This window comes from Desmodus rotundus, chromosome 8 (genome assembly GCF_022682495.2).
Source record: "Desmodus rotundus isolate HL8 chromosome 8, HLdesRot8A.1, whole genome shotgun sequence".
In the NCBI taxonomy this organism is placed as follows: domain Eukaryota; kingdom Metazoa; phylum Chordata; class Mammalia; order Chiroptera; family Phyllostomidae; genus Desmodus; species Desmodus rotundus.
This window is the reverse complement of record NC_071394.1, coordinates 126,644,780-126,669,899: the sequence shown is the minus strand read 5'-3', so window position 1 is coordinate 126,669,899 and position 25,120 is coordinate 126,644,780. Positions and strand designations below refer to the sequence as shown.

Sequence of the window (25,120 nt, the reverse complement as noted above, 5' to 3'; positions counted from 1 at the left end):
GCAAATAGTGGAGCCTCTGGGTTGCAGGAATGCAGCAGCCTCTCGTGTTTAAAAGGTGGGGAGTAACCAGAGGCTTGTCCTCACCAAGCTCCCCCCAAGCACCCCACCAGCCGCCCCCACCAGCACCCCCAAGGCAGGCGTCCCCACAGTCCCACCCTCCCGGGACCCCGCAGTTAAGTACAGACTCCAATTTTGAAAGAAGCACTCCAAATCTTTTTTGAGGGAAAGGAGGGGAGGAAGTTGAAGGTCCCCAGGATGGCACGCGGGATGGGCAGCCACCCCCAGGTCCCAGGCTGGGGCCTTGCCATCGGTGAAACGGGCTTGGCAGAGCCCGCGCAGGGACGCTGAACTCGGGCCCAGCCAGCAGACTCAAGGGTGCAAACCCCCAGGGTTCGCTGGCTCGGGTCGCCCCGCTTCAGAGCCGGAGGCGCGAGCTCCGGGAAGGGCGCACCGGTGGCTCGGGGTCTGTCCTGCCGGCTCCGGAAGGGCGGGTGACGAGGGATGAGGTCTTATCTCCAAATTGAGACGCCTGAGTTCTGGCGGGACCGAGTGGGGTGTGAGTGCTCGGGTACTCGGGGAGGGTGGGAAGCGTGGATGCCGCTGTCCCGGGAGAACCGGGAAGGGGGCGCTTGGGGACGCTCGCTGGCGTACTTGGCGGTGAGAAGCCTCGGGCGCCGCGCGCAGGAGGTAACTGGTCCCGCAAGAAAACTCAGCTTTTTACCAAACTCCGAGCGAAGTCCGGAGGTGTCACCCTCGTGTTACAACTGCATGAACAGAGGCCCAGCTGTGGCCACCAGGTCTCACTGACCCAGGAACGCCTGCCCTGGGAATCCTGGAGACCTTCGAGCGCGTTTCATGGAGCTGGGAAGTGAAACTCCTTCCTCTCTGCGCCGGAGCCCGCGGCAGCCTGGGATGCTCGGGAAGGGGCCGGCGCACCCTCGTTCGCACAACGACACTTTGCCGACACCGAGCCCTGCCCAGTGTCCCCCCAGTGTCCTTTCCGGCCCCTCGAGTCCCCAAAGCGGACTAAACACGGGCAGTTTCTATCCCAGAGGAGCTCCCCGAGTCCTAGGTTTCCCACCCTGGGGAGCTCGGTGCAGGACAGGTGCAGGGAGGAGGCAGGGCCGCGGAGCAGGACGGAGTTCGGGGAGGGAGCTTCTCGGACAGAGAGGGGGCTGGACGCCGGACACCGCGGGGGAGGGGTTAACCCGGTCTCCCCGGGCCACGGCCCCCTCTCTTCCAAGAGCCACTTCAGTCGGTCGTCGCCCCAGCAGCCGCCCTCTGAGCGCGTGTTGCTGCCGGCGTGCGTCAGCGCTGGGCAAGTAGATGACTGGCCGGCAGCGCCGGGCGGGGCTATTTAAGAGGCAGCCTCCAGCTCGCCCCCCTGAACTTGGCTCAGCTCCCCGCTGCTCTGGCAGAACTGCGAAGCCAGCGGCGTCCTACTCCGAAGGTAGGTCCCCCCCCCCCCCCCCCGCCCCGCTCTCCCCGCGCTCCCGCGGGGAATCCACGGGTCAAGCGTCCTTGAAGAATGGGCGTGCCCCTTGCATTTTATTTTTCTGTTCTCTGTGTCTTCTTTCCCACAGCTCGAAAGAGGTCTCTAACACTCCGAAACCCCAGGGAGAGCTGGCCTGCGGAGTGGGGGGTTCCAGCAGGGTTGCTCTCAGTCATGCAGCGCTGGCTGTCTTTTGCTGGGATTAGCTTGCACCCTGAGGTTTATTTGCTAGATTTTACACAGAGGTGCAGTGTACTTCACAGTCTTTTCAAACACACTACCAAGAGGTTGTAAGATTAAGTTCGTCTTCTAAATATTGCAGCACAGTTCTTTGGGGATCCGTGTTTTATTGGCCCGCGGTTCTAAAATGCGGTGCAGCTCTGCCAACCACCGAGAATTGAGCCCATTATTTCCGATTCCCACCCCCCTCCAAACCCTGCCTGTGCTTTGCGCGGTGGTTTATTGCCAATTCCCACATACATCCTGAAGAAACTATATAAACATGGCTTTTACTTATTGCTACCACATTTTAAAGAGTGCTTCTCTTTTTTTCCCCACCATTTATTTCCCTATCGAAAGCTTCTTAGCTATCTGGGAAGGTGCTGCCTTTCTTCAAGGGTCTCATTTCTCCCACCTGTCTTCCCTTTAGGAAATTTCCACACTGTCTTTAATCTGTTTCTTTGGTAGTTAGGAGGAGAGACGCTCTACAAACACTCCATCAACTAAAGGAAAGTAGAAGATATTCCTGCTACTAGACGGGGGCAGAAGACGGGGCCTCGGTCCGCCCCCAGGCAGCGGGTGTGGCTCAACCAAAATACAGGCGGGGTGCGTCCGATGCGCTTCCTGTGGCCACCGGGCTCAGGTCTGCGCGTGGCCAGCCCTGGTGCTGACACCCTCCTGGCGGGTCTGGAGTCCCGCGGGTTTGGACCGAGCCCCCTTCTCCATACCCGGGGTGCCCCGACCCGCCGGGAGGGGATGCAGCCACCTCACCTTTTCATTTACAGCAGCTCCCCTTTGCTCCCCGCAGCCATGAACAGCGGCGTGTGTCTGTGCGTGCTGATGGCGGCCCTGGCGGCAGGCGCCCTGGCGCAGCCGGTGCTCCCGCCGGACTCGGAGGGCCCTGGGGCACCGCAGGACGAGGAGGCGGCCCGGAGGCAGCTGAGGGCAGCGCAGAGGCTGGACGGCGAGCCCCGAGCGCACCTGGGCGCGCTGCTGGCCAGATACATCCAGCCGGCCCGGAAAGGTACGGATGGCGCGTCCCCATCCCTCACTTCTGCCCCTGCGCGGGGCTCCCAATCCTGACCTTCTAGCGTCTGGCATATGGAGGTGGGTAACCGCTCGGGAGGAAACACGGGTGACACTTTAAATGGAAAGATTTTTCACTTTTTCTCAAGTTATACTGCATCAGGCTATGCAGTTTCCCGGACGTCAGTTTGCACTGAGAGCGAGTGTGGAGGGCTTATTAGCAAGGGAAACCCTTTTCAAAAGCTCTCTTTAAATTAATTTTTGGCACGGTATTACTGTTAAAGCACAACACCATATTATGGAGACATTAAAAGATAATCCCTCAACAAATACTGACTCAAAAAGGGCTCGCAGATGCACTAAACACTTCTGTACATGCAAGGGAAGCAGGAGCGGGGCTGCCACTGATATTGGGGAGCCCTCCAGCAGGAAGCCGTCAGTGCTGAGAACCTTGCGCACTGACTGCAACAGTTTAAAAAGAAGTGACATTGTGTCGGCTTTCACAGAAGTCGGTAACAGGAGGAAAGAATCCGTAACTGTTTTGAGTTCTTGGCAGTGATTTAACATAATTACCCAACAAGAACCGCGTTTGTGAGTTTGCTCTTGGAGAGGTGTTCCCAGCTGCAGCAGGACCAAAGTCTTTGCCTAGGAGTTAGGTGGTCCAGCAGCTCACTAGCTGAGAGGCTTACAGACAGCTCTGTCTCTTTCCTGGGTCCAACCATCTCATCGGTAAAGAGGGGAGGAGGCTGCAGTTTCATGCTTGGTGTGTTAGGAGGGAGGCTCATCCATCTCCAGGGTCTTCAGGAATGGTGACCGGGACTGGGGCAGGTGTTTTTCTATCAGTTTTGTCCACAGTGACACTGCCGGCGGACACGCCATTCTGTGGGGGCAGTGTGCCACACTGGACCCGTACAGCTGGGCAACAAAACCACAGCCAACACTGCTGGGAGGGGCAGGAGGTGGGCTTCTTTCCACGAGGCTCCCTTGACCCACCCGTGTGCCCAGGGCCGGGATCTGAACCGTGGCTCCTGCCTTGGTGAGACAGGGAGGGAAGGCAGGGCTTGCCTCTCCAGAGTCTCCTTTGGTTTTCCGTGAAGGTGAGATGGGGACCTTCCTGAGCAGGAGATTTCGGAAGGAAAGAACAGAAAACGATTGGTTACATTCCTTTCTCTCTTTGGGAAATTGTCCCAACTACCATCTTCTGTTTTACTTCCCTGTTCATTAAGTGGACAGAGGTGGAAATTACCAACCTGAAGACCAAGTCCGAAAACTTTTGAGAGTCCTAGTGATTGCCTGCTGAAAGTTATTTAGATGTCTGTCCTTGGATGCGGGCTGAATTTCAGCCAGGCCCGTCTGAAATATCCTTGGCTTTTCACTGAGCCACAGTCTGGAACCCTCTCCCCACCTAGGAAAGATCTACAAGAAGCAGCTCTGGGAAGGAAGTTAGTCACCCAACTATGCCCCTGGAGCTGACACTTAACGTCGGCTTTACACCACACATCTTAGCTGGAGTCATACTCTTCTGTTTGACAAATGTGAGCCAAGAACACATATTTACCCACATAAGTACTATATAGTTTCTTTGACTGTTTCACATATTTTGAGATCATATCAGATTTTTTTTTACTCACCCGCAGTACATATTATGCTTAAAGACTCTGTCTAAATGAGACGAGGCGCTCTCTGGGCTGTGCTCAAGGGTTTGGCATGAGAAATTGTTTGCAGAACTTTCAGTGGAGAAGCAGTCCCCTCGGGGGGCGGGGTGACTAGGGTGCACCTGCCCCGCACCCAGCAAAGCCCCCACGCTGCGCCCATCATCCTCACCACAGTCCCGCACAGTAAGCCCTGTCATATTCGGCCTGTCAGTGTGGAAGCTGGGCTTCTGGAAGAGTGCGTGACCTACGCGAGGTTGCACATCTAGCTAGGGCTGGGGACACTGAGTGTGTAACAAGTGCCGCTTCCCTGGCTGAGCACAGCGCCCCCACCGGCAACTGAGGCTGGGGGCTTGCCGCGCAACTGATGCGCGGTCTTTCCGTCGGCTGGAACGTTGGGAGCTGTGCCTCTGTAGCGTGGGCGTTCAGCATCCACCGGGAGGATGGGTCCCGCAGAGTCCCATGGGACTGTGTGCACATAACGGGGTCTGCAAGTTTTGCTGAACATTAGGACTAATAGGTCACCTGAAAGGGGCTGCTGGGCAATTAAACAGCAGGGGCTGCTTTCCTTCTGCATGGGCCGGAGGCATCTGTGCAGGCCTGGAACGCGCTGGGTTGACTCCTAGTTCCAGGCGGGAATGGGTTGTGGCTGAGGCACGGGAAGAGAGGCTGGGGACCTGGCTGTGTGTCATTCTTGCTGGGTTTTAGTGTAGCTAGCTTTATCTGATTATCTCGGAGTACCTGCCTTTGCTGTGTCATTTATCAATAAATAAGCCGTAGTCTGACTCTGCGCAGCCTGTGACAGGAGCAGGCAAGGGCAGCCTCATGCCAGCATCACAGGCAGTGGGGACACAGTAGCCCCCAATACAATGGGAACCACTGAGCAGTCCTTTGTCCCTCTACCCTTGAAGCCTCCTAGGCTGCACCCATCGAGGTCCCCGAGGGGCTTTTCTTGCCCCTTATTTCGCACAAGAGAAGCTTTATCCTGATTTTCTACCCAGGAAGGCCACTGTCTGCAGTCTCTGGGCTAGGGGTGTGTCACAGGCTTCCGAAGAAACCGCTCCGTCCTGTCCCCGCTCACTCAATGTGATTATACGCCGAGACACCACGAGAATCATCCTGTTCCTAAGAACTTAGCTCCCGTCTCAAAGGGCCCATTTCAGTTTCAGTTATTGCATTTTGGTGAGAATGGCTGAATTAAATTACCTCTTTATTACCTGTCTGCCCCCCCTGCCTTGGATGTTCCTGATGTGCCAGGGTTTGAATCTGACAGCGTGCCTTTTCCTTAATATCGCTTTCTAAAAAGAAGGTAGCTTTCAAATTAACAATTTAAAAACAGTTCTTATCTAGCCTTAGGACTTGATTCCTTTAAAAAAAAAACATTCCAATATCAAAATACTGTCATCACATTACGTTAACAAGAGTCAGCCCTGCTCAGGGGTGGCAAGAGGTGAATGGTAGAAATGGTAAGTACTGGGAAGGCCTTGGTTGGCTTCTGCCGAGGGTCTGCTACATAAGGGGAAACGCCCCTGGCAGGGGAAAACCCAGGCAGGTCCCAGCTGGGAGAAGCTGGGGTCCGTGAACCCACCCTGCACCCCCTCTTACAGAGCCAGAAGCACACCGATGACTAGCAAATCCGGCCCTCTGTCCGGTTACATAGACGTGGGTCCTTCTCGTTGTGCACGTTCTGTTCCGGCGCCCTCCCCACCCTGATAGCTCTGTGACGACTGTTAGGAAGGTGCACCGTGCATGTCCCTGGCTTAGTTCATTGCTAATGACCTTTACAAATCGACCTGGTGATGTTCTCGTCATAACAGCTCCATTGCTTTCCTCTCTGCCCCTGGCAGCTCCTTCTGGCCGAATGTCCCTGATCAAGAACTTGCAGAACCGGGACCCCAGATACAACACAGGTGACCGGGACTACATGGGCTGGATGGACTTCGGCCGGCGCAGCGTCGAGGAGTACGAGTACCCCTCCTAGGGCCCCGGCCCCCCGTCAGTGTCCCAGGAAACGCCCTCCTGACTCCCAGGGGGCAGAAAAACAGCACAATCACACTCATAACTATTGTGTCTGAAGTTGGGCATTTTCAGTGTCTATTTATTAAGTTCTCAGTGTGAAAGCCTGTAGGTGGTCTGGCGCAGCCACGCACCTCAGCAGAATTGTATGAGTGGAAGACACACGCTTCCCTCCTCCGTGACTCCTGGTCCTGAAGTGTTGCTATGCTATTAAAGTGATTTCATTCTGCACCCGTGTTCCCCGTGTCTCCTGAGGGCAGAGGGCACTGGTGCAAAAAGGACAACCTGTCCTGCTTGGAGCGAGCACCCACGTGTCTGGGTGAAGCCCAGAGGGGCAGCGTGAGACAGAGCCACATAGTGTGTGTGGGAATTTGCGGTGGCTTTGAGGGGACCTGATGGCACACACTGGGCAGAGGTGGGAGGGAGCCTGAAGACCTGTCCCCTGACCTGAACTCAGTGCCACCCCTGAATTCAGGATGTTCCGCTCTGATCTCTATGCCACTTGCTGACATAGCAGTTGGGAACCAGGGCATTTACCCTGGCTCTTCCTCGGCCCTTTCTTAGGGGCCATGTCGGGCTTCTGCAGCTCAGCTGAGTGGGTCCTGCAGCAGCATCTCGGGCTGTGCTTGAAAGGAGCCTGGGGAAAGCAGAGATTCCCCTTTCCTCCCCCTCTCTCCCACCCCTCACCCCGCTCACTCCCCACCCCCCACTTTGCCAGCTGCCCCTCTCGAATCCCTCCAACTCACAGGACCTCTGCCCAGGCTAATCCTCCCCACCCTGTTCCAGCTATTTGCACCCTTGGCTCTGCCCATTAAGGGTGCTCTACAGGCTCCTTTTCATTGATCTATTGGAATTTATAATTTGAAAAAAAAACCCAACAGCTATCATTCTAGCTCAACACACACCTTTCCCCTACGCCACTTGCATCTTATGGATAATAAACCTGCCTAAGACCACACAGTGAATTAGTGATGGAACCGCAGCCCTCTCCAGAATCAGCTCCTTGCCAGGCTGACACATAAGGAAGTTGCCTGGTGGTCCCTGCACTTGCCGACCCCTCTGAACCTCGGGCTTAAGGCCCTGGCCGGGGACTACTCAAGTCTCGATGTGGCCAGTAGCCACAGGCCGGGCAGAGTTTTCTTTCCCAAGATTTGCTTTATCTAAACCTGCTGTGACCCACCTCTCCTCTAGAGCGGAGGGACCTTTACACAGTGCACCCCAGCCTAGGGCACCGAACGACATCTTTGTTCTCGGGTTCAGCCAGTCCCAGGGAAAAGGAAAGGGAGGGTGGGGGAAAAATTCTGTGTTCATTCTTCTAACAAACAGCAGCACAAACCCACCATTTCCCCCCTTGTCTCGGGTTTGAAGAGACCAAGTAAAGAATCCTGAGCACTTAGCTAGATTTCCAGCGTGCAATGGAGCCACATTAGCATGTACTGAATTTTTTCCCAGCATCTTCAAATTATTGCTACTCATGCAGATAATGAAATCAGAAGTCAAGCCAAAAGAGAAAAAATACTGCCTCGCTAATTTCCTCTGGGCTCCGGGTTCCGAAAAGATTTATTAAGCTGATCTGTTGGCATCTGCCTCCTGCTCTGAGTTGCGTGCTCTCAGAGAACCAGGCTCAGGGGCTCCCAGAAGTGGCAGCACCTGCCCCAGACTCCCCACTGTACCCGAAGCTCCCACTGGATAGACCCCCCACACACGGCCTCATCCTCACCCCACCTCTCTGCCCACCACCTCCCCTCACTCCCTCGTCATCCTCCAGCCTCATCGCCTTCCATGCCATTCCATGAAAACGCTAAACTGACTCCAACCTCAGGGCCTTTGCACCTGCTACTCCCTCTGCCTGGCTCGCTCTCCCTCCAGAAAGCATGGCTGGACCTCTCAGCTCCTTCTGCTCCCACATCACCTGCTCCGTCCTGACCGTCCTGCCTAAAAATCCCCTCTGTTTCTCTCCGCCCTTGTCCTTACTTCGTTTTTCTTCTCCTCTTTCTCCTCACTTGGAATTGCTGTTTGTCTATTGATTCCTGCTCTGTCTCACCCACCAGGATGTCAGCTCGGCTGGGCATAGGTTTTTGTCTGTTTTGTGTATCACTATATTCTCAACACCTACTGCAGTAGTGAACTCCTACGTAGTAATCAAAAATTATTTGTTCAAGGAATGAATCAGTTAGTAAGGGAAGAATATTCCTGGATCCCTGCTACTAGGCTACCGATTGGTTTTAGAAGCAGTTTAATCAAACTATCTTTTGGAAAACCAGAGTGCTAAAGCTGGCTCAGTGACACCTCCACGGCTTTGCAAGAGAGGCATAAGGGGGAGCAACGGGAAAACGGACCCTGCGTGCATGCACACACCCACAAATGGCTGAGAGTGTGCATGCCGTCCATGGAGAGTGACAGTGTACTTTAAAAGGCACACACGCACACACACGTGGCCAGCCCTTTTTGTTGTTGTTGCCGTTGTACTCCAGAAATAGAGTGACCTCAAAGGAGGGAAAGGAGGAGTGTTGGTGGCCGTGTTGCACTGAGTCAGAAGGTCAAAGGCGGGGGACACCCTAAGTGTTTCCCAGCGAGGGCGCTGTTAGCGATGAGCAGACATCGGGTCGGGAAACAGCTCATGAGCACGAGGACGGTCTAGGGATGTGGAAGAGGACTACGACCCTCGTCAAGTATAAAGGTCCTCTGGCTACATTAAGTGTATTTATTTTTAAAGGCAGTCAGGTTGGGTCCGAGGACCCCAGGTACTTTTCTTTCTCTTCTTCAAATTTCCTGCACTTTTCTGCCCAGATGATTTTGACAATCACTTGTCAAAATCTTGTCACCTGTGTAGACACCCAGAGCACCCAGCATTTGACCGTCCTTGGCCCCCTCTCACTAAGGCCACAACGCTCCCTGAAGATGCTGCCTCTGCTGGTGGAGGTAACAGTATTCCACCTGCTGTCCCCACCCCCAGGTTCAGGCCCGGTGTGCAGAGGGGCCAGCGGTTCAGCTGCTGGGGTGGAGCCAGGGCGTTACCCTGCTGTCTGAACGTCTGCTGCTGTGAATTCTCCTCTCTTTCCTTCACCTGAGAATGTCTTTGCTTCACCGTCACTCCTAAAGGATATTTTCACTGGATTTAGAATTCAAAATACTGACTATTGCAGTGCGTTCCCTTTGTGCTTTAAAAATTCTGTACCACTTCCCACGGCCTCCATGGTTTCTGCTGAGAAATCTGCAGTCACCCCAATCATCGTTCCCCGGTAGATAATGTTATTTTTCTCCAGCTGCTTTCAAAACATTTTCTTTGTCTTAAGCTTTCAGCAGTTTGATTAGGATGTATTTGGAGTGGATTTCTTTCAGTGTATGTGTTTGGGATCTGTTCAGCTTCTTGAAGCTGTAAATTTACATCGTTCACCAGACTTGGAAGATTTTCAATCATTATTTCTTCAAATATTTTTTTCAGCACCACACTCTTTCTTTCCTCCTTCTGAATTCTGATGATGTGAATGTTAGACCTCTGGCTGTTGCCCCCATGTCCTAGAAGCTTTGTCCAAATCTGTCTTCTGTTTACTGACTCTTTCTCTGCCATATGCATTCAGATAATATGGTGAGCCCTGGGTGCTTTCCAGATTTGGGTGGGGAAAAATTAAGAGGGAAAACAATTCCAAATAAGTAAAAATGTTAAGTTCAAATGAGTGCATGTAATCTTGGGTTTTGAGCCGGAAGAATGAGACATGGCCGATCGATTTTTCCTCACCTCACCTTCACCTTCACCGTCTGTGTTTCTCCTCCCATAATGAGGACTCCTACACCAAAACTGGGAATTAAGGAAGTCTCCTCGGAGGAGGTGACACCAGAGACCAGGGTGCAGGGGACAGGAGGCTCGTTGCAGAATGAATCTCCTGGCTGAATTAGGGTGTCCGGTATTCATTTGAAATGAGTAAGTGTTTACTATGGAGAACTTCCTGTTTAGTTCTGACGACAAAACAACACAATTGAACGCAACCGTGAGTCTTTATATTAAACATTCTGTGCACACTCTCAATGAATGACATGCACTATTTTCATAATTCTTTTCTTTTCCCCTATGTTGTGTTTGTTCTTTTATTTTTGAAATGTAACTTCATGTCCATTGCATGTGATTTAAAAATTGCTCTTTGATTTTTGTATTTCTTTTCACTTCATTTTTCCTGTAATTCATTGTTACTGTATTTTGTAAAAATGCTGGCCCATGATGGATCGATTTATAACAAACAAACCAATCCTTCCCCACTGAACGCTGAGACGTGCTACTCGCCAGCCCATAAAGCCTTGGCTGGCTGCCAGCAGCTGGCTACGTGCCCCCTCTTTGACCCTGTGTAGTCCTGCCAGTCAGGACTCCAGCCTTGATGGGGCAGCCTCAGATCGGGGCCAGAGCCTGGACGCCACCTGATGGGGGTGGGAGAACCTTCCTACCAGTCCCTGAGCAGACAGCCCATTTCTTTGCTGAGTCACTCCCAAGGTTTCTGCAGCACTCGAGCCAGCTACTCAGAACCGCTGAACACACGAGGCAATTGCTTCTCCAGGTGCAGGCGAGTGGCCCCAGGGTGAAGGAGGTCCTGGCTGGCTGGAAGTCAGGCAGCCAGGAGAGTTGAGGGCTACGTGTTGCCACTGCTGTCTACATTGGGCCTTAGTGCCCCGGGTGACCGACAGAGGGCTCAGGCAGGACCAAGGGTTCATCTGTTGAGGGGCTTAGGAGGACATACATCTTCTCTCCTGAAAGATGTCCCTAAACTCTGGCCTGGCACTTGTGAATCACCTGTGCCGATGACCCCCCAGTGCTGCGGCTGCCCGGCCCGCGCAGACCCTGCCGAATTCTGTCCCACCCTGCTTGTGGTGGGCCCCAGGTCCCTGTCTAGCTTCCTCTCCCCGGGTCTCTCACGTCTGCTCCCAGGCACTGCTGAGCCTCCGGGCTCCTGGTCTAAGCTAAAGGCCCCACTTTCCCTCTCTGGCTTTAAGTTCTCTGGGACTTCAGAGAGAGGTTAGCTTAAGCCTCAGGCGTTCGGCAGGGTGAGTGACTGAGTGCCGCTGAGCAGACACCTCCTCCAACCCTGGGTGCCATCAGTGAGCTGTGGCTGTGTGGAGCTGAGGTGGCATGATGTCTACAACTCACTTTCAAATGTCTCTGAGAAGGCAAAGAGTATACATTATTTCTGCAAGGAAGAAGCACTAAAGGGATGTGGACTGATGAGCAAAGATGGGAACACCCTAGCATGGGATCTGTTCTGCAAACTTTGTTTTGCTTTGCGTTGTCTCCTCATTCCGTGCTCAATTTCTTCAGTTACACCCCAAGCCTGTGTGTGGGCTGCTGCCTGGCCTGGAATGGCTCCATCAAGTTCACCTGGACTTGAACGAGCTAATGACTTCCCATAATGTCTCTGTTAGGCACAGCCACGTGCCTGAATTGCTTTCCAGGGAAAAGCCATTCCCCCTGATTGTGGGCTTGGATCGTCAGGGCGGGTTCCTTCAGGTTTTCTGCGGTCTCCGAGCGCCCTCTACTGGCTACAGAAAATAAATTCTCCCAGGCCATGGTGTTTCCCAGCCAAAAAATGAATTTTCTATTTTTCTAAATCCCGACTTAATCCTTATTATGAGCTCCTAATCAATTCAGATAATTCAGAATCACTTCCCAGCACCACCAATTTCTCCCCATCTGGTGCTATGTCCCGGGGCCCCACTCATGTGAGCAGTGGGGGAGGCATGTGCCCACTTTCTTTGCCCTGCTGGAAAGGTCCCAGGGCATACCAGTGTCCCTGCTCCTAGGCAATGTCTGGAAGTGAGTCCCACATCTTTCTGGGGCCAGACACTTGCTGCCATTCCTACTCTCCCTGCCCTGCGTGGTCATTGCCCTGTGTTAGGGTGAGGAGCTAGCATGGGTTCTGGAACATCTCCACTTTCTCCCTGCCCCCCGCACCCACGTGAAACTAGCTCATTTGTCTTTGGATCCCCAGACCCACCTGTGGCTTCTTCCGAGACCCTGCACTTGACCCAGGGATGGGGAAGTTGAAGGCTCCTATACCAGCATTGGGTCGGAACCCTGTCTGACTCCTTCCTTCAGCTTGGAGAGGCTGTTTGTGCTGGGGAGGAGCAGAGAGGGAGCAAGCAGTAAAAAGAAAAACTGGTTTGGTAGGTTTCATTCCAAATCTTTTTTTAAAGGGTAAATTAATTTTTTTAAATTAATTGAAGTAACACTGGTTAATAATAACTATATAAATTTCAGGTGCACATTATAATTTGATATATGTACACTTCTTTATTATGTGCTCCCCATCCAAAGCCTAGTTTTGGGTCCTAAAAAGAAACATATACTCAGCTTTTTTTCCCCCTCATAATTGAAAACCAAGAATTTAACATCCTTCCTGGTTCCACCAAGAGCCTCTTTGACAACTTTCCTCAGGCCATTGGCGCCCTCTGGTGGAGCACTCAGGGCAGGGGGCAGGCTTGGCTATAAATGAAGAAATTCGGTGAAGGACAGGGAGGAGAAACCAAATCACCTCAAGCAACCTCCTGCCCCCGCCACAGCAAACGGATGTATCGCTTTTTATAGTTTACCAACTGTACAGTATGAGGGTGCTTCCCGCATTAAAGGGTTTCTTTTCACACATCTCCTTAAAAAAAATTATTTGCTTTTTTCCGGAAACATCTGAAAGTGACTTACAGTCCAATGTTACGCCCCTTGATTTTAATCCTTTAGCTAGTATCTCCTAGGAAATTGCTTTTGCATACTCAGTCCAACGACTGCATTCAGGAAACTTAATATTAACAGAATATTTCAAAATATATCCTCAATATTCAAATTTCTGTGATTGCCCCCAAAATGGTCTTTAATAGCATCTTTGCCAAATTAAGGATCTGTTTTGCTTCTCTGTCTGCCTTTATTCCAGGATTGTTCCTTGGTCTTTCACGACATTGGCATTGGTAAAGGGAATGGATACATTGTTTTATAAAATGTCCCCTTTATTTGGGCTTGTCAATTTGCCAGCCGCACGATTCAGGTTTTGCATTTTTGGCAGAACAGCACAGGTGAGGTCCTTCTCAGTTCATCTCACATGAGGAGGCACCTGGCATCAGCTGTTACACGGAGAGCACAGCAGTTTCCTCCACTGCAAAGGCACCACCCCCACCTCTGGATACACACCCGGCAGGAAGATACAATGTGTGTGCAAACGTCCTGCTACCGAACAGATTCCCAATGGGTTTCGCATCCATTGTTGTCAAAGTAAGTTAGTTTTAGGATTGCAGAATGGCGAGTTTTCTAACTCTGTTGCCCCTTCTGTATTTGCCACTCACCATTCTACTCTAAGGACGAGCTTAGGACAATGCGTTCTAGGATCGCTTTGCCATTCTGCCTCCACACCTTTTCCCTGTGCTTGGGCCCACGAGGCAAATGCTGCCTGTCCTTGAAGCCCAGACCCAGGAGCACCTTGTCTCCAAGCCTTTCCTGCCCCGGCTGGGCAGATACGCCTGCCTACTCCTTCTCCCCCCTCAAGCCAGGTGGGCTGCAGCTATCTGGTCTTCTGAGGGCCTGAGACCAGGAGGGGAGGGCTCCCAGCTCAGCCCCGCCTGGCCTAGCACAGTGGTTCTCACCTGGGTGAGCCCCAGAACCACCTGACGGGCTTGCTACAGTGAACACACCTGGGCCGCCCCGGGGCTTCACCACCCAGGACTCACCTTCCCAGCAACGACTGCTTCCCCTTCACACCGCGTATCAAATGCGGGCTGGCAGGGAGTCTGGTCCACACCATTCCTCTGAAACCCAGGGTGATGGAGGCTTCACCAACTTGCGACCCCACCATTTCCACACGCAGCTCCGGGGGCAGAGAGGAGCATGGGCTTTTCTCTGCTTGCAGCCCGCTGGCTGGAACGAATCTTTACTGAATCTTTACTGACGCCCAATTGCAGGGTCTCCTCTCTGCTCCTCAGACGCACTGAGTGCTTTCCTGCCTTTGCACGTTGGCACCAGCTGCCCTCTGCCCAGAGGCTCTTGGGCCCCATCTCAGGTGGTTGAGCCAAACGCCACCTCTTTGGAGAGGCCTTCCCTGACTGCCCAAAGTGGCCAGCCAGTCCCTCTCACCACCCGGTTGTAATTCTCTGCACAGCTCCTCATGCCGCGTTTCCACGTCTGGTGTCGCTTCTGCTACGAACTGACTGTGCGCGCTCCACGAGAGAGGTCGCTCACATGTTTACCATCAGGTGCCCACTGCACAGAACATGCCGTCTCTGGCACGTGGTAGTTGCTTGAAATACATTTACTCAACTAATTAACCCTCGGTGTTACGGTGCCCATTGTACAGGTTAAAAAGTGGAGGACTCGAAGAAGTGGCTCGCCCAGGGTCACCCCACTATTAAACAGTAGCGCCCGATATAAAATCCACGCCACGGCCACCCACTGCTTGCTCGCATCACTTCACTGCCCTGAAAATGGAGGGCCAGAACCAGGTGTACCCTTTTCTTACAATTCTTTACTGGGGGATCCTCCACGGTGTTTGGTTTTTAAAAGTCTCTTATCACAACTCGACAGGGGCAACTTGGTAACATCTGTCAAGGAATTTATCACACAGATGTGCTCGCATACGTGGGAAGTTACACACGCGAGGTTTTTTCATGACAGTGCGTGACGGCAACAGATCAGAATTGACTCACTGCGCGGCCATAGGATACTGGTCTGTACTGGTTGCAGTGGGTATGTGTGCTCAGTGGAATAGTATGCAGCCCTGAAAGGGAGGGAAGGGCTTCGGGTTCTGATCAGACAGTTGGCTATGATGTAGTATTATGTTAAAAGGGTGGATATAACAGTATGTAAAAAATGACATGGCCTTTGTTGAATTTCCCCAAAGAGCTGAATATCTTTAAGGCTTATATAAAGACGCCATCATCCACCAATGAAACAGATTTAAAAAATGCAATCAGAATACCAATGTGGTTCCCATCGTTTGAACTTATTTTATTGATATTCATTAGCAAATAAAGTTTTTATTGTTGATTTTTTTGATGCATTGCCACACACTTTTGGAGAGTGGGTGCCTGCGGTTGGTCATTTAGTTACTACAGGAAACGCCGCGACCTGCTCGTTTCTACACTGGGATTCCCTGTGTGGTGCTGGGCGGCTCCTCTCTCTGAATACATCAAGGGGTCCATTCAGCCCACGGTTTCCATGTTCCTTTGTTATTCTACCTACTGCTTTAAAATCCATTCCAATAAAAAGACAGCCGCTCCTTGCAGTGAGGGCACACTGACAACTGTGAGGAGTGTTGAAAACTTAACGAACCAACCCTCTCGTGTTCACAGAATAAATAGTCTGAAGTCGTGGGACTGACGGTCCTTCCCAGGGACTTCCTTGAAGTGTCTTCGGTAGACATAAGGCTACACTCCTTCCATGGAAGGACACATCCTTTGCCCGGGGGGGAGGGGAGCGGGGGATGCCAGACGCAAATTTCGCTGGCATGTGATGTTCTCCCTCTGTAAATGCCGGCAACGAGGGGCCACGGAATGAACAACCGACCTGCCGAGACCGGAAGGCCACAGACACGCTGCGGCTGGAGCTGGAGAGAGGGTGCTTGTTCAGAGTACAGCACACATAAATAATAAATAAAAGTTCAAAACTGAGTCAGCGAGAGCAGCAGGACCGGCCTTCCCTGGCTCGTTCACGCTCGTCTCGCGAGCACCTGGACCTCTTCCTAAGGATAAACAGCGGCACCGGAGACGGAGGCTTTGGGGGGAAGGAAGCGGCTGGTCGTTGACTGCTGTGCTCCAAAACAAGAGGGCAAAACGTGTGGGCATCGCACGGCTGCCACGCGAGACCACAGAAATGAAAGCCCGTGGGCCAGACTCGGGGTCTGGAGTCAGGACTGGGCCCAGCCGAAGGCCAGAGCCTCGTTTCTCCCGGGAGCCACTTGGGGATTACCTCTGGCTGTGCTGCTTTTTCCTTTGACTACTGAGTCGTGCCATCGACAACCTTTTTTCCCTGTCCCCCTTCCTTTAAACGCTGCTGTTGGAGTTGCCTTGGGTCTGGTCTTACTCAGCTTGGTTGTGCCACTGGATCCCAGAAATAAGCCGGTATCTCCCGAGCGGCTTGGGGTGGTTCGCCGCTCGTATTTTGGCATCAGAACCACCGAGAGAACATCCACGGCGACTTCCCAACTAGATGACTACGGCCCTGACTATAAAACGGACAAATACAACAGGACACGCACAGCCCACGGGGGCTGCGGAACGGTTCAGTGGGAGTGTAAACACGTTCTCTTTCGGGGTCAGGTGTCTGGCCTGATGGCTGATGGCAAAACAGGGAAGGGTGACTTCAGGTGGAAGGCATGGAAAGAGAAAGTCACACCTCAAAAAAGCAGCAGCTGTACACGGAGGCAGGGTAATGAAGGTCTTGAAGCCGGACCACCCGTAAAAGAACAGCTCTCCAGTCCTGAAAGCAACGGCAGCTATGCGTGGCCACAGACGGAGGTGCCTTACGCTCTTAGAGGGTGGGAGAGGCAAGGTGCCCAACGACACGGGCGGGGGGAGGATTGTGCCTTGTGCCGTGTGACAGCTCGGGATGTGCAGGCTGGCGGCCAGCCACGATTCCCCTGGTTTCCTATCCATGGGATAAGAACGTCCTGGGGAGTTTCAGTGCTTTTCAAAGGACAGAGGGAGAAAGGACACCTGCCTGCCCTGACCCCAGGTGAGCACAGGTGGAGTCCTCCCAAGAGCAAGGGCAGTGCGGGGCAGTTCCTGCGGGATCTGAAGAAAGGGCAGGTTGGATACAGGTCTCCAAGTCCTATGTACACACTGTACGGAGTCTCCACTCTCCCCCCATTAGGCACGAGGTTGATTTGTCTAGCTGGGAGAGGGTGGGCAGGGAGGGGAGTGGGCGGGAAGCGCAGTGCAGGGGGGAAGCGAGGGAGGCAGGACAAGATTGGTCTCCTCTGAGGAAGGGCCCCTCTCCCACCCTCACCGCAGGCTAGTTTGTTTGGGGAGCTTAGCACCCATCAAGATGCCCGAGGTGAGGGTCACGGGGGCCTTCATCTGCATGCTGGAGCCCACCATGGTGGGGAAGCTGCGATTCCTCCGGATGCCGCTGTTGAGCTGCAGCCCGCCGATGGCACTTGTGGCGGCGGGGCACCCGAGAGGCAGGCCCTCGGGGCCCAGGCCTCCGGGGACAAGGGCCTGCGCTGGGCCCGCAGGCCCACAGAGGAGAGGTCCCTGATCCTCAGTCAAGGCGGGGATGTGGGCTCGCCCGGGGTGCACCACTTTGGCCACGCCGAGCCTCCTGACTTTGTCCACGAGGTTGAGGTTGGAGACAGACACGTCTGTCTGACTCTCGCTGCTGCAGAGGCTCTTCTTCTCCCTCACCTCCCTCAGGATGGAGCTGGCCGGCTTGGAAGCCAGGAAGTTGTCGTAGGGAGGGCTGGTGCACTTGAACTCAAAGGAGGGCGGGGAAGACGTGGGCGTCGGCATGGGCGAGTTGGGCGGGGTGGAGGGGATCACTGCCATCCTGGGGCTGTAGGAGTGCAGGAGGGAGCCCCGGCAGGCCCTGTCCCAGCTCTGGGGGTCGTACACGGCCGCGGAGATGCCCCGCTCCTTCAGCAGCCACACCAGCCCCAGGGACGTGCTCATGGTGGTCGTGGACTCGCGGGTGTTGGTGAAGGACTCAGCCAGGCTCAGCCTCCGGGGAGTGCATGGCGTGGCCACGGGCGTGGACTTCACGTGGCTGGCACTGCCACAAGCTGGAGTCGGGGCTGAGTTAAGGCTGATGGGGAAAGATGAGAGGTCATTCATCAGCAAACGCCCACGGGCGCCAGGAAGAGGGTCAGTGGCCAGTGTCCTGTCGGGGCGCCGGGCAGGCCTGGGACACAACGAGAGGACGCCCCCAGCCCTGGCTCCCTGCACACCTCTTCCCAGTCTGCACCTCCCTCTCACCCCAGGGGGCTCGGATTCCCTCAGTGGGGCATGGTTTCAGTTCACAGGAAGCTGCTCACGATTCCCATCTCTCACCCCCACGGGGTGCATTTAACTGTCCCCTTTGCAGGTGAGCAAACAGGCTCCAAGGTTAGGTGGCTGACTCAGTGTCACACTCAGCTATTAAGTGGAAGACCTTGGATTCAAACCCAAGTATAGTGACCCCCTGAAAATATGGGGGAGGAAGCCCTTTGACAGAGAGGCTTTCTGTCCCTACCAAGTTTACTCAAGCTCCCAAGTCCCTTCCCACTACCTGCTTCCCTGAAACTACCCAAGACTACAGGCCAGGGGTGTCAGACTCATTTTCAGCGGGGGGCCACATCAGCCTCGCGGTTGCCTTCAAAGGCATGCAATTTTAGGGCTGTATAAATGTAATTTACTCCTTAACAGTTAAGCAAGAGCTTGGTGCTGCCGGCAGGTAGAAACAAGGTGTCTGGCCGGATAAAACAAGGTGGAGGCTGGATTCGGCCTGCAGGCCTCCTATTTGCCACCTGTGCTCTAGGATATGAATTTATCTAGGAGTGGCTGAAGCAGGTGGGACATCCAGGTAGGGGGCCCTTGGGCAGCGGGAGTCAGAGGCTGAAGGTGCATGTCAGGTCGGCAGCGGACCCTGGCCCTGACTCCCACTACGCGCTTTTTCCTTGCATGGGGCAGCGCTCAGTCCCTGCCACGGTGGCCCAAATCGGAATGTGATGAGTGCAGGGATGGGGTTGGGGGAAGCCGCCCTGTGTTATCAGCTCCACGTCTGCGGAGCCCCAGGTGAAGGCCCAGCAGGTGCCTGAAACCTGTTACTAAAGGGAAGCAGATTTTTACGTTCCCTCGCATCCTGCTGGCTAGGGACCCACTGTGTTCCAGAAGCTGGGACTGGGAGTCAGGACAGAAAAGTGGGCGAGGACCAGCAGGGGACATGCCTTGCTGTCTGCATAGAGAACGGGAGGGGACCTCCTGTGACAGCTGCCACAGGAGAGGTGAGGCCACCAGGCAGGAGCCCTGCGCTGCTGCCGCGCGAGCAGCTGAGGACCAGGCAGCATGTTCTCCCTACGGACTCTCGAGACTTGCCCCAGTGCCACCCAAGGAGGTGCCTGTGGCTGCAGGTACCCCCTGGTGGCAGCCTGCTGGGTGGTCCCCAGGAGCAGGGGGAGAGAGCCCTCTCCTCTCAGCCTGATGGGGGAAGGACCAGATCCTTTGGACAAAGGACCAAGGTAGGGAAAGGGAAGGCAGGGGACACGCTCTGGAGCAGGTTCCTGGAATGACGGGAGCAGGGGCCCCCTGCAGGAGGCACAGTTCACAAGCAAGGCCAAGCTGAGGCATCATTTGGTTCCACACTCAAGTGACCTTGTCGCTGACTGGTCAGCACAGGGTCAGTGAGGCACAGAGAATGAACAGGCCCATCAGTACAAGCTCGGGGTTGGGGTGCTGGTGGTCAGGGGCACCCAGGGAAACGCAAGACTAGAAACCGCAGCAGATCCCTAAGGTGGAAAGGAGGACTCTCTGAATGGTGCAGGTGGAATTCTACAAAATGCTGATCTACAGAACCCTGGACTTACACAATCTGGTTCCCCAGGCTGCTCCCAGGGAGTCTCCCTTTAGTTCCAAGCTGCCATTCTCTGAAACGCAGGCAAAAAGCCTCCCTTGCTGCGGGCTGCCCAGGCTTTCCTGGCCCTGGCCTGGCCCTGCAGACGCGGGCCGCCACGCAGGAGTGAGCCTTAGGGCTCCAGCCAGACTGGCACCAGGGTGCCTGCCTCTCCCCGGGGGAAGCCCTATCTCACAGTTTTATATACAAGCGCTTCCTACTGGGAATGGGAAAGGCAGGCTCTCCAGAGGCAGGGAGGGAGATGGATGGAAGAGACAAGCTAAAACCTGGAGATCCCTGTCCGGTGAGAACTTCGGTTAGGCCTGTATTAGTGCTGGGACTCAGCTCAACCGGGGCGTTTAGATGGGTTAGGGGTATCCACCGTCAAGGCTGAGTTAGCCAGGCACAACCACAGAGACACAACCACGCCTCGGTCCTGGGTTAGTGGCGGCCACGCGTGCACACACAGCCCCTTCCACGCGGCCCTGCCGGGGCAGGTGCTGCCGGCGTGTGCTCACCCCCTGCCTTGCCCGTGGGCTCACTGTCTGCCCTACATCTCCTCTCAGCTCAACGGGGCCTGGGGCCGCTTCGCCGTCCTCCGCACATGACCTGCGGAGAGTTATTCAGAGTTTGAGGTGCTCCTCGGGGCGCTGCTCCCTCCACGATGGCCCTGCTGGCCTCCCTCCCTCTCGGCTTTACCTTTGTTCCCCCGGCATCTTGCACCAGAGGGAAATGACTGGGGCAGGGGGTGGTCACTCCCTTTTGCTAGAAGCTGTGGAAGGTCTGAAATCCAGCCACGCAGAACCACCCCATGCTGTACAAGTCCCTCTGCCCGATGGTGCCAACCTCTACTGCTCCTGGGGGGCACCAGAGGGAAATGGGGTACATGGGGCATGTGGTCTGGTATTCAGATCTGTGTGGCTGTGGTGTGTGGTCCCTGTGGTCTATTCCAGGGGCACAGAGGCCCCCATGGGGCAGGAACTCCTGCCTGTAAAGAAACTCCACGGCTGGAAAACTTTGGGGCAAAGAGCTGACAGACTCGGCCTTAGGGCATGGGGAGGGCCAGCTTCTGCTGGTGAAGGAGAGGCCTGAGACTCCTCCACAACCAATGCACGGGGCCACTGAAGGTGGTCCAGGTCTCTCCACCTGCATGGATCTGAATGAATAGGGACCTCGATTCAAAAGGAAACAGGGGCCCCCGGACAGGAGCCTGCAAGTGCTTACGAGATGTTTCAGCTGGCCAGAGTTGGTGTTGAACGCACCTCTCAACCTGGGCTTTCCTCAACACTACATCTCACAGGGAGTGTCCCCCACCCCCAGGGCCGGGGTCCCTTACCTTGGCGTGACCCGCGTGAGCTCGTCGGAAGGATGCAGGATGCGACAGGTGGTGAAGGTGAAGGTGGAGTTGGTCTGTGACATGCACTTCCCGGGGTGGTGTGCTAAATTGGGTACATTGAGGGGAGGGGGGACAAAACATATTTCTTGCATCCACGTACACCCATGAGAAAAGAACAAAGAAACCCAGCATGGCCCTCCACAGATGCAAGATGCGATGAGCTACCTTGTCACCTGGAGCTGGGCCAGGAAGGTGCAACGCCAATGTTCTGGATCGAAGGTGGTCCCTCAAAACTGACCACACTCCGGAGCACGCTGCGTGCAGAGCATCGGCTTCCAGCTTCCAGCCCAGTCCAGACAGGGCTCCCCACCAGCATTCTTTGGTCAGTAGTGGATCCAGTTCGAGGGGCTAAGGGGCCCATGGGGGTCAATTTGGTTTCCCTTGTCAGGGGTCAGAACTGGCTTCTGTCTTTGTGGCTTGACAATTCTTTTCATTGGCCCATGGGTACCGAACTCTGCCGGGCAGGGGGATGGATGGGGGGCAGGGGCTGCGGGGGAGGCACTTGCCACCTGGGAACAGGGCAAGGCTCGTGCAGCTCCCTTTTCCGTTAACAGAGAAAGGGGCTTGAGGGGGGGGCTGGTTCCACTACTGCCTGTGTATGGTCGGCAGGGGGGACGTGGGAGCTCCGCTGCCTTAGCAACAACGCGGCCGAGACCCAGGCCCCAGGGGTCTCTCTGCGGTGCCTGCACCCAGAGGTGCCAGCAGCACCAGCCCCTGGGCCGCTTTCTTGCCATCTCCAAGGTGCCTGATTTCTAATGAAAATGAGACGGCAACAAGGCATCCACAATTTATTTCCTTTGAAAGGTCTACAGGGTTATTGGTAAGGCGGCTGGAGGCTATGAGCTGGAGCAAAGTAAATCACAGAAGCATTAGGGCCGAGCATAGGAAAGCGGGTGAGTGATCGGTAGGAGGGTCTACGGGAGACATCATGATTGTAGAGGTCATCCTCATTCCTAACTCAAACATTAACAAAAATAAAGAAAAAAAGGAAAAAAAAAAAAAAGATGTTCCAAATAGCATGCGCGATGAAGTACTGGGGTACCCCCGGCCCTCCCAGCCCACCCCCCGCAGCAGCTCAGCCCCCCCAGAGACCTCCTGGGAGAAAACTGATTAGGGCATCAGGGGCCATGAGAGCTCTGAAGATTCAAAAGGCTGTGCACAAGAATCTTCTAGCTCTTTACGGCACGTTTTCTCTGGGATTCAACAAAAGGGAAAAGGAAGACGCAACAGAAGGGATCGGTGCTCCAGACCTGCAGATCCACACATAGCTGACTGTGTCTTAGAAAAAAAACCAAAACCAAAACAGCCAGAAACCAGATGAAACAAGCAAACAAACAAAAAATGCTGGGGACACGCAAATGGAAAGCAGGCAGGACAAAGCCAGAGCACACAAATGGTGGCAGAGCAAGCCTGGTTGGTCCTGATTGTTACAGCCCGACCCGTCGTCTCTCCGGGTCAAGGGAGGCTCCGTGGCCCCCGGCGTGGCAGCCAGCACCACGGCCACAAAAGCAAACTCTTAACCACAGGGAGATCCAGGCAAAGGTAGTAGGGGGGACACATAAAAATAGCCTTTATGAAACTTTGTTTGCCAACTAATAGATGGAATGTTTAGGAACTCGGATGACCGAGAAACTGCGGTAAGCGAAACAAAAATGGAATAAGCTATGAAAAAAAAGGCAACCGAACAATCACGATTCTCTGACTGCCGTGAGGTCTAGGAACACAAGCCACAGAGCACCTGAGAAAAGCATCCCCGAGAACGCAAGGGGTTATTTCAGCGGGAGGAAAGAAAAAGGCGGTAAATAGAAGTAATTAAGACAAACCAGTTGGAAGAGAGGTAACATTTAAAAAAATCAAATAAAAGCAGGGCTGGATTTGAAATTAGAAGCATGTCCCATTGAAACCCATGGGCAGACAACATATCAAGGGGATACACTGATCACTTCCTCCCCACCTCCCCATCCCGCAATATCTTCTATTGCAACAGGGGGCGTAAGACGGACATTTGAGAGACACAGTTGCATCAGCAGAAGCAAAACCCATCTTATGCAAGTGGGTTTTGGGGATAGGAAAAGGCTGCTAAAATTCAGAAGTCATTGTTCCCCACAAGGAAGAGACAGCTTTAGAAGCCCAGGGAAGACCAACTAGTTTCAAAAGTGCCAAAGCCCAGAGGTTCGGCCCCTTGGAAATACCACTGGAACGCCTGGGACCCGCCAGCTCTCCACGTGTCACCGCGTGTCACCGCCTGCCCGGCTGCTGCAGCACCTCCCTTCCTTGGGACACAACACAGGGACAGTGAGTTGCCCGAGGCTCCTCGTGCAGCCGCAGAGCAGCTCCGGGCGATTCCTACGGTTCTGCATGCTGCATGCGGAAGAGCAATTTCTCACAGGATGGGGCACAGATGGCTTCTTCTCAGCAGGGTGGGGGCTCAGGGTGCAGGCTCACTAGTGAAGTCCCATGGCCCGAGCACGCACTGAACCCTGTCTCCAGGGCTGCGCCCTGGGGCCTCCAAGGCCAGCATTTCTCGGACTCCCTGAGCTGACTGCTCAAACCCTCGTTCTTCGCCTCTGTCTGACTCATCCTCAGGGGCGTGCAGAGAGAGTGAGCCTCTGGGAATGTTAACGCTGCCCTGCCAAGCGCCTTCTTTCATCAAGGATTTTATTGAGGAAGGAAGGGGCCTGTCTGGCCCAATAAAACGCCTAATCCTTTATTACTATTTGCATTTGTTCCTCCTTCCCCAGGTGCTGACCCTGGCACAAAATCCTGATCTATGAGAGATAACCTCCAAACTTCATTAGCCCTGGATTGCTCGAGACCTATGCCGGTGAACCACGTTCAGGCGGCACGTGTGTGGGTCTCTGTTCTGCAGACGTGGCACAGGAATGCACAACCAGTCAGGCAGCCGCAGGGGGGCACTGGCAGGCTCTGTTCTCACGTGCTCTCTCATCCAACCAACGTGCCTCTGCCTGCTGACGTGCACCTGGTAAAGGGTTCTGACCGAGGTGCTCCTCTGGGGGCCCGTGAGACCTGGACCTGACCAGAAAACTGGGTGCATGGGCTCCTGCTGCTGCGCCAGGCATGGGGGTGCCTGGCACCCCCCACACCCCGTCTCCAGTGACACCCTGGACACCCGTGCAGACTGCGTTGGGGACTATCGGCGAGACCCAGGTGGTCTGCTGGTGGAACACTTGGGCATCCAGGGAGGATGTGCAGGAAAGCCCATCGCCCTCCCAAAGGTGAGGACGGGGAGGGCAAGGCCAAGGCCAGCACACCCCGGTGGGGACCTGAGGATGATGGGCTGGTGCAGTCTGGCCATCCAGATCAGATCTGTACACGCCAGCTCACGCATTTCAGTGGTCTAAATGGGGCTCTCCTTCCCCACCCCCGGGGAGGGACAGGCTGGCAGTGTGCTGGGGAGAGCAGGAACATTTCCCTCTCAAGGCCACCATGGCACCCGGTCCTTAAAAGGACTCTCAAGTGAGCAAACATAGATGTCAGGGAGCAACTGCCCCCAAGGAGGACAGGTGGCTCCACCGCACGGCCGCTGTCCAGAGGCTGCCATGACTCCTGCACATGTCCCAACCTGGTCAAGGATATCCCCCCCGTTGAGATGGTCTCCACGTGTCTGAGTGTTAAAGTAAACTGGCCTACACTTCCTTCTAGCTCTGTTGCTTTAATCCACCTCCTTCTGCCCTTTAAAGATCAAGGCACCCAAGAAAAAATTCAACTGCACCGTCCGTCCAACCATCTACCAGAGATTAAGCGCTGACCTTAACCCT

General features: G+C 54.4%; 2 protein-coding genes across 12 annotated transcripts in view; one reads left to right on the top strand and one right to left on the bottom strand.

Moving 5' to 3' along the window:
- The first annotated feature begins 1,337 nt into the window (after positions 1-1,337).
- CCK (cholecystokinin) lies at positions 1,338-6,636 on the top strand. The gene is made up of 3 exons (XM_024566239.4): positions 1,338-1,450; positions 2,520-2,735; positions 6,237-6,636. Exons 2-3 carry the CDS (start codon positions 2,522-2,524, stop codon positions 6,368-6,370), a joined length of 348 nt encoding a protein of 115 aa, XP_024422007.2. The 5' UTR covers positions 1,338-1,450; positions 2,520-2,521; the 3' UTR covers positions 6,371-6,636.
- Positions 6,637-15,355: 8,719 nt separating this feature from the next.
- The window catches only part of TRAK1 (trafficking kinesin protein 1), a 157,902-nt gene continuing 148,137 nt past the window's right edge, over positions 15,356-25,120 (bottom strand). For 9 of the 11 annotated variants that reach the window (XM_053930402.2, XM_053930403.2, XM_053930404.2 and 6 more), the window contains 2 exons: positions 21,282-21,384; positions 15,356-18,163 (listed from right to left, as the gene is read on the bottom strand). In XM_053930402.2, the coding sequence (XP_053786377.1) occupies positions 17,365-18,163; positions 21,282-21,384 (902 nt within the window). In that variant the 3' untranslated portion in view covers positions 15,356-17,364. Of the gene's footprint in view, positions 18,164-19,943; positions 19,980-20,463; positions 20,555-21,281; positions 21,385-25,120 lie in introns of those variants that run through there. The other 2 variants (XM_053930410.2, XM_053930413.1) reach the window with 1 other exon arrangement.

Excerpts from the sequence above, each read along its gene's own strand:
- CCK (XM_024566239.4), top strand. The coding sequence starts at position 2,522 with ATGAACAGCGGCGTGTGTCTGTGCGTGCTGATGGCGGCCCTGGCGGCA. Across the intron at positions 2,736-6,236 it reads CATCCAGCCGGCCCGGAAAG|CTCCTTCTGGCCGAATGTCC; the intron begins GTACGGATGGCG and ends TGCCCCTGGCAG.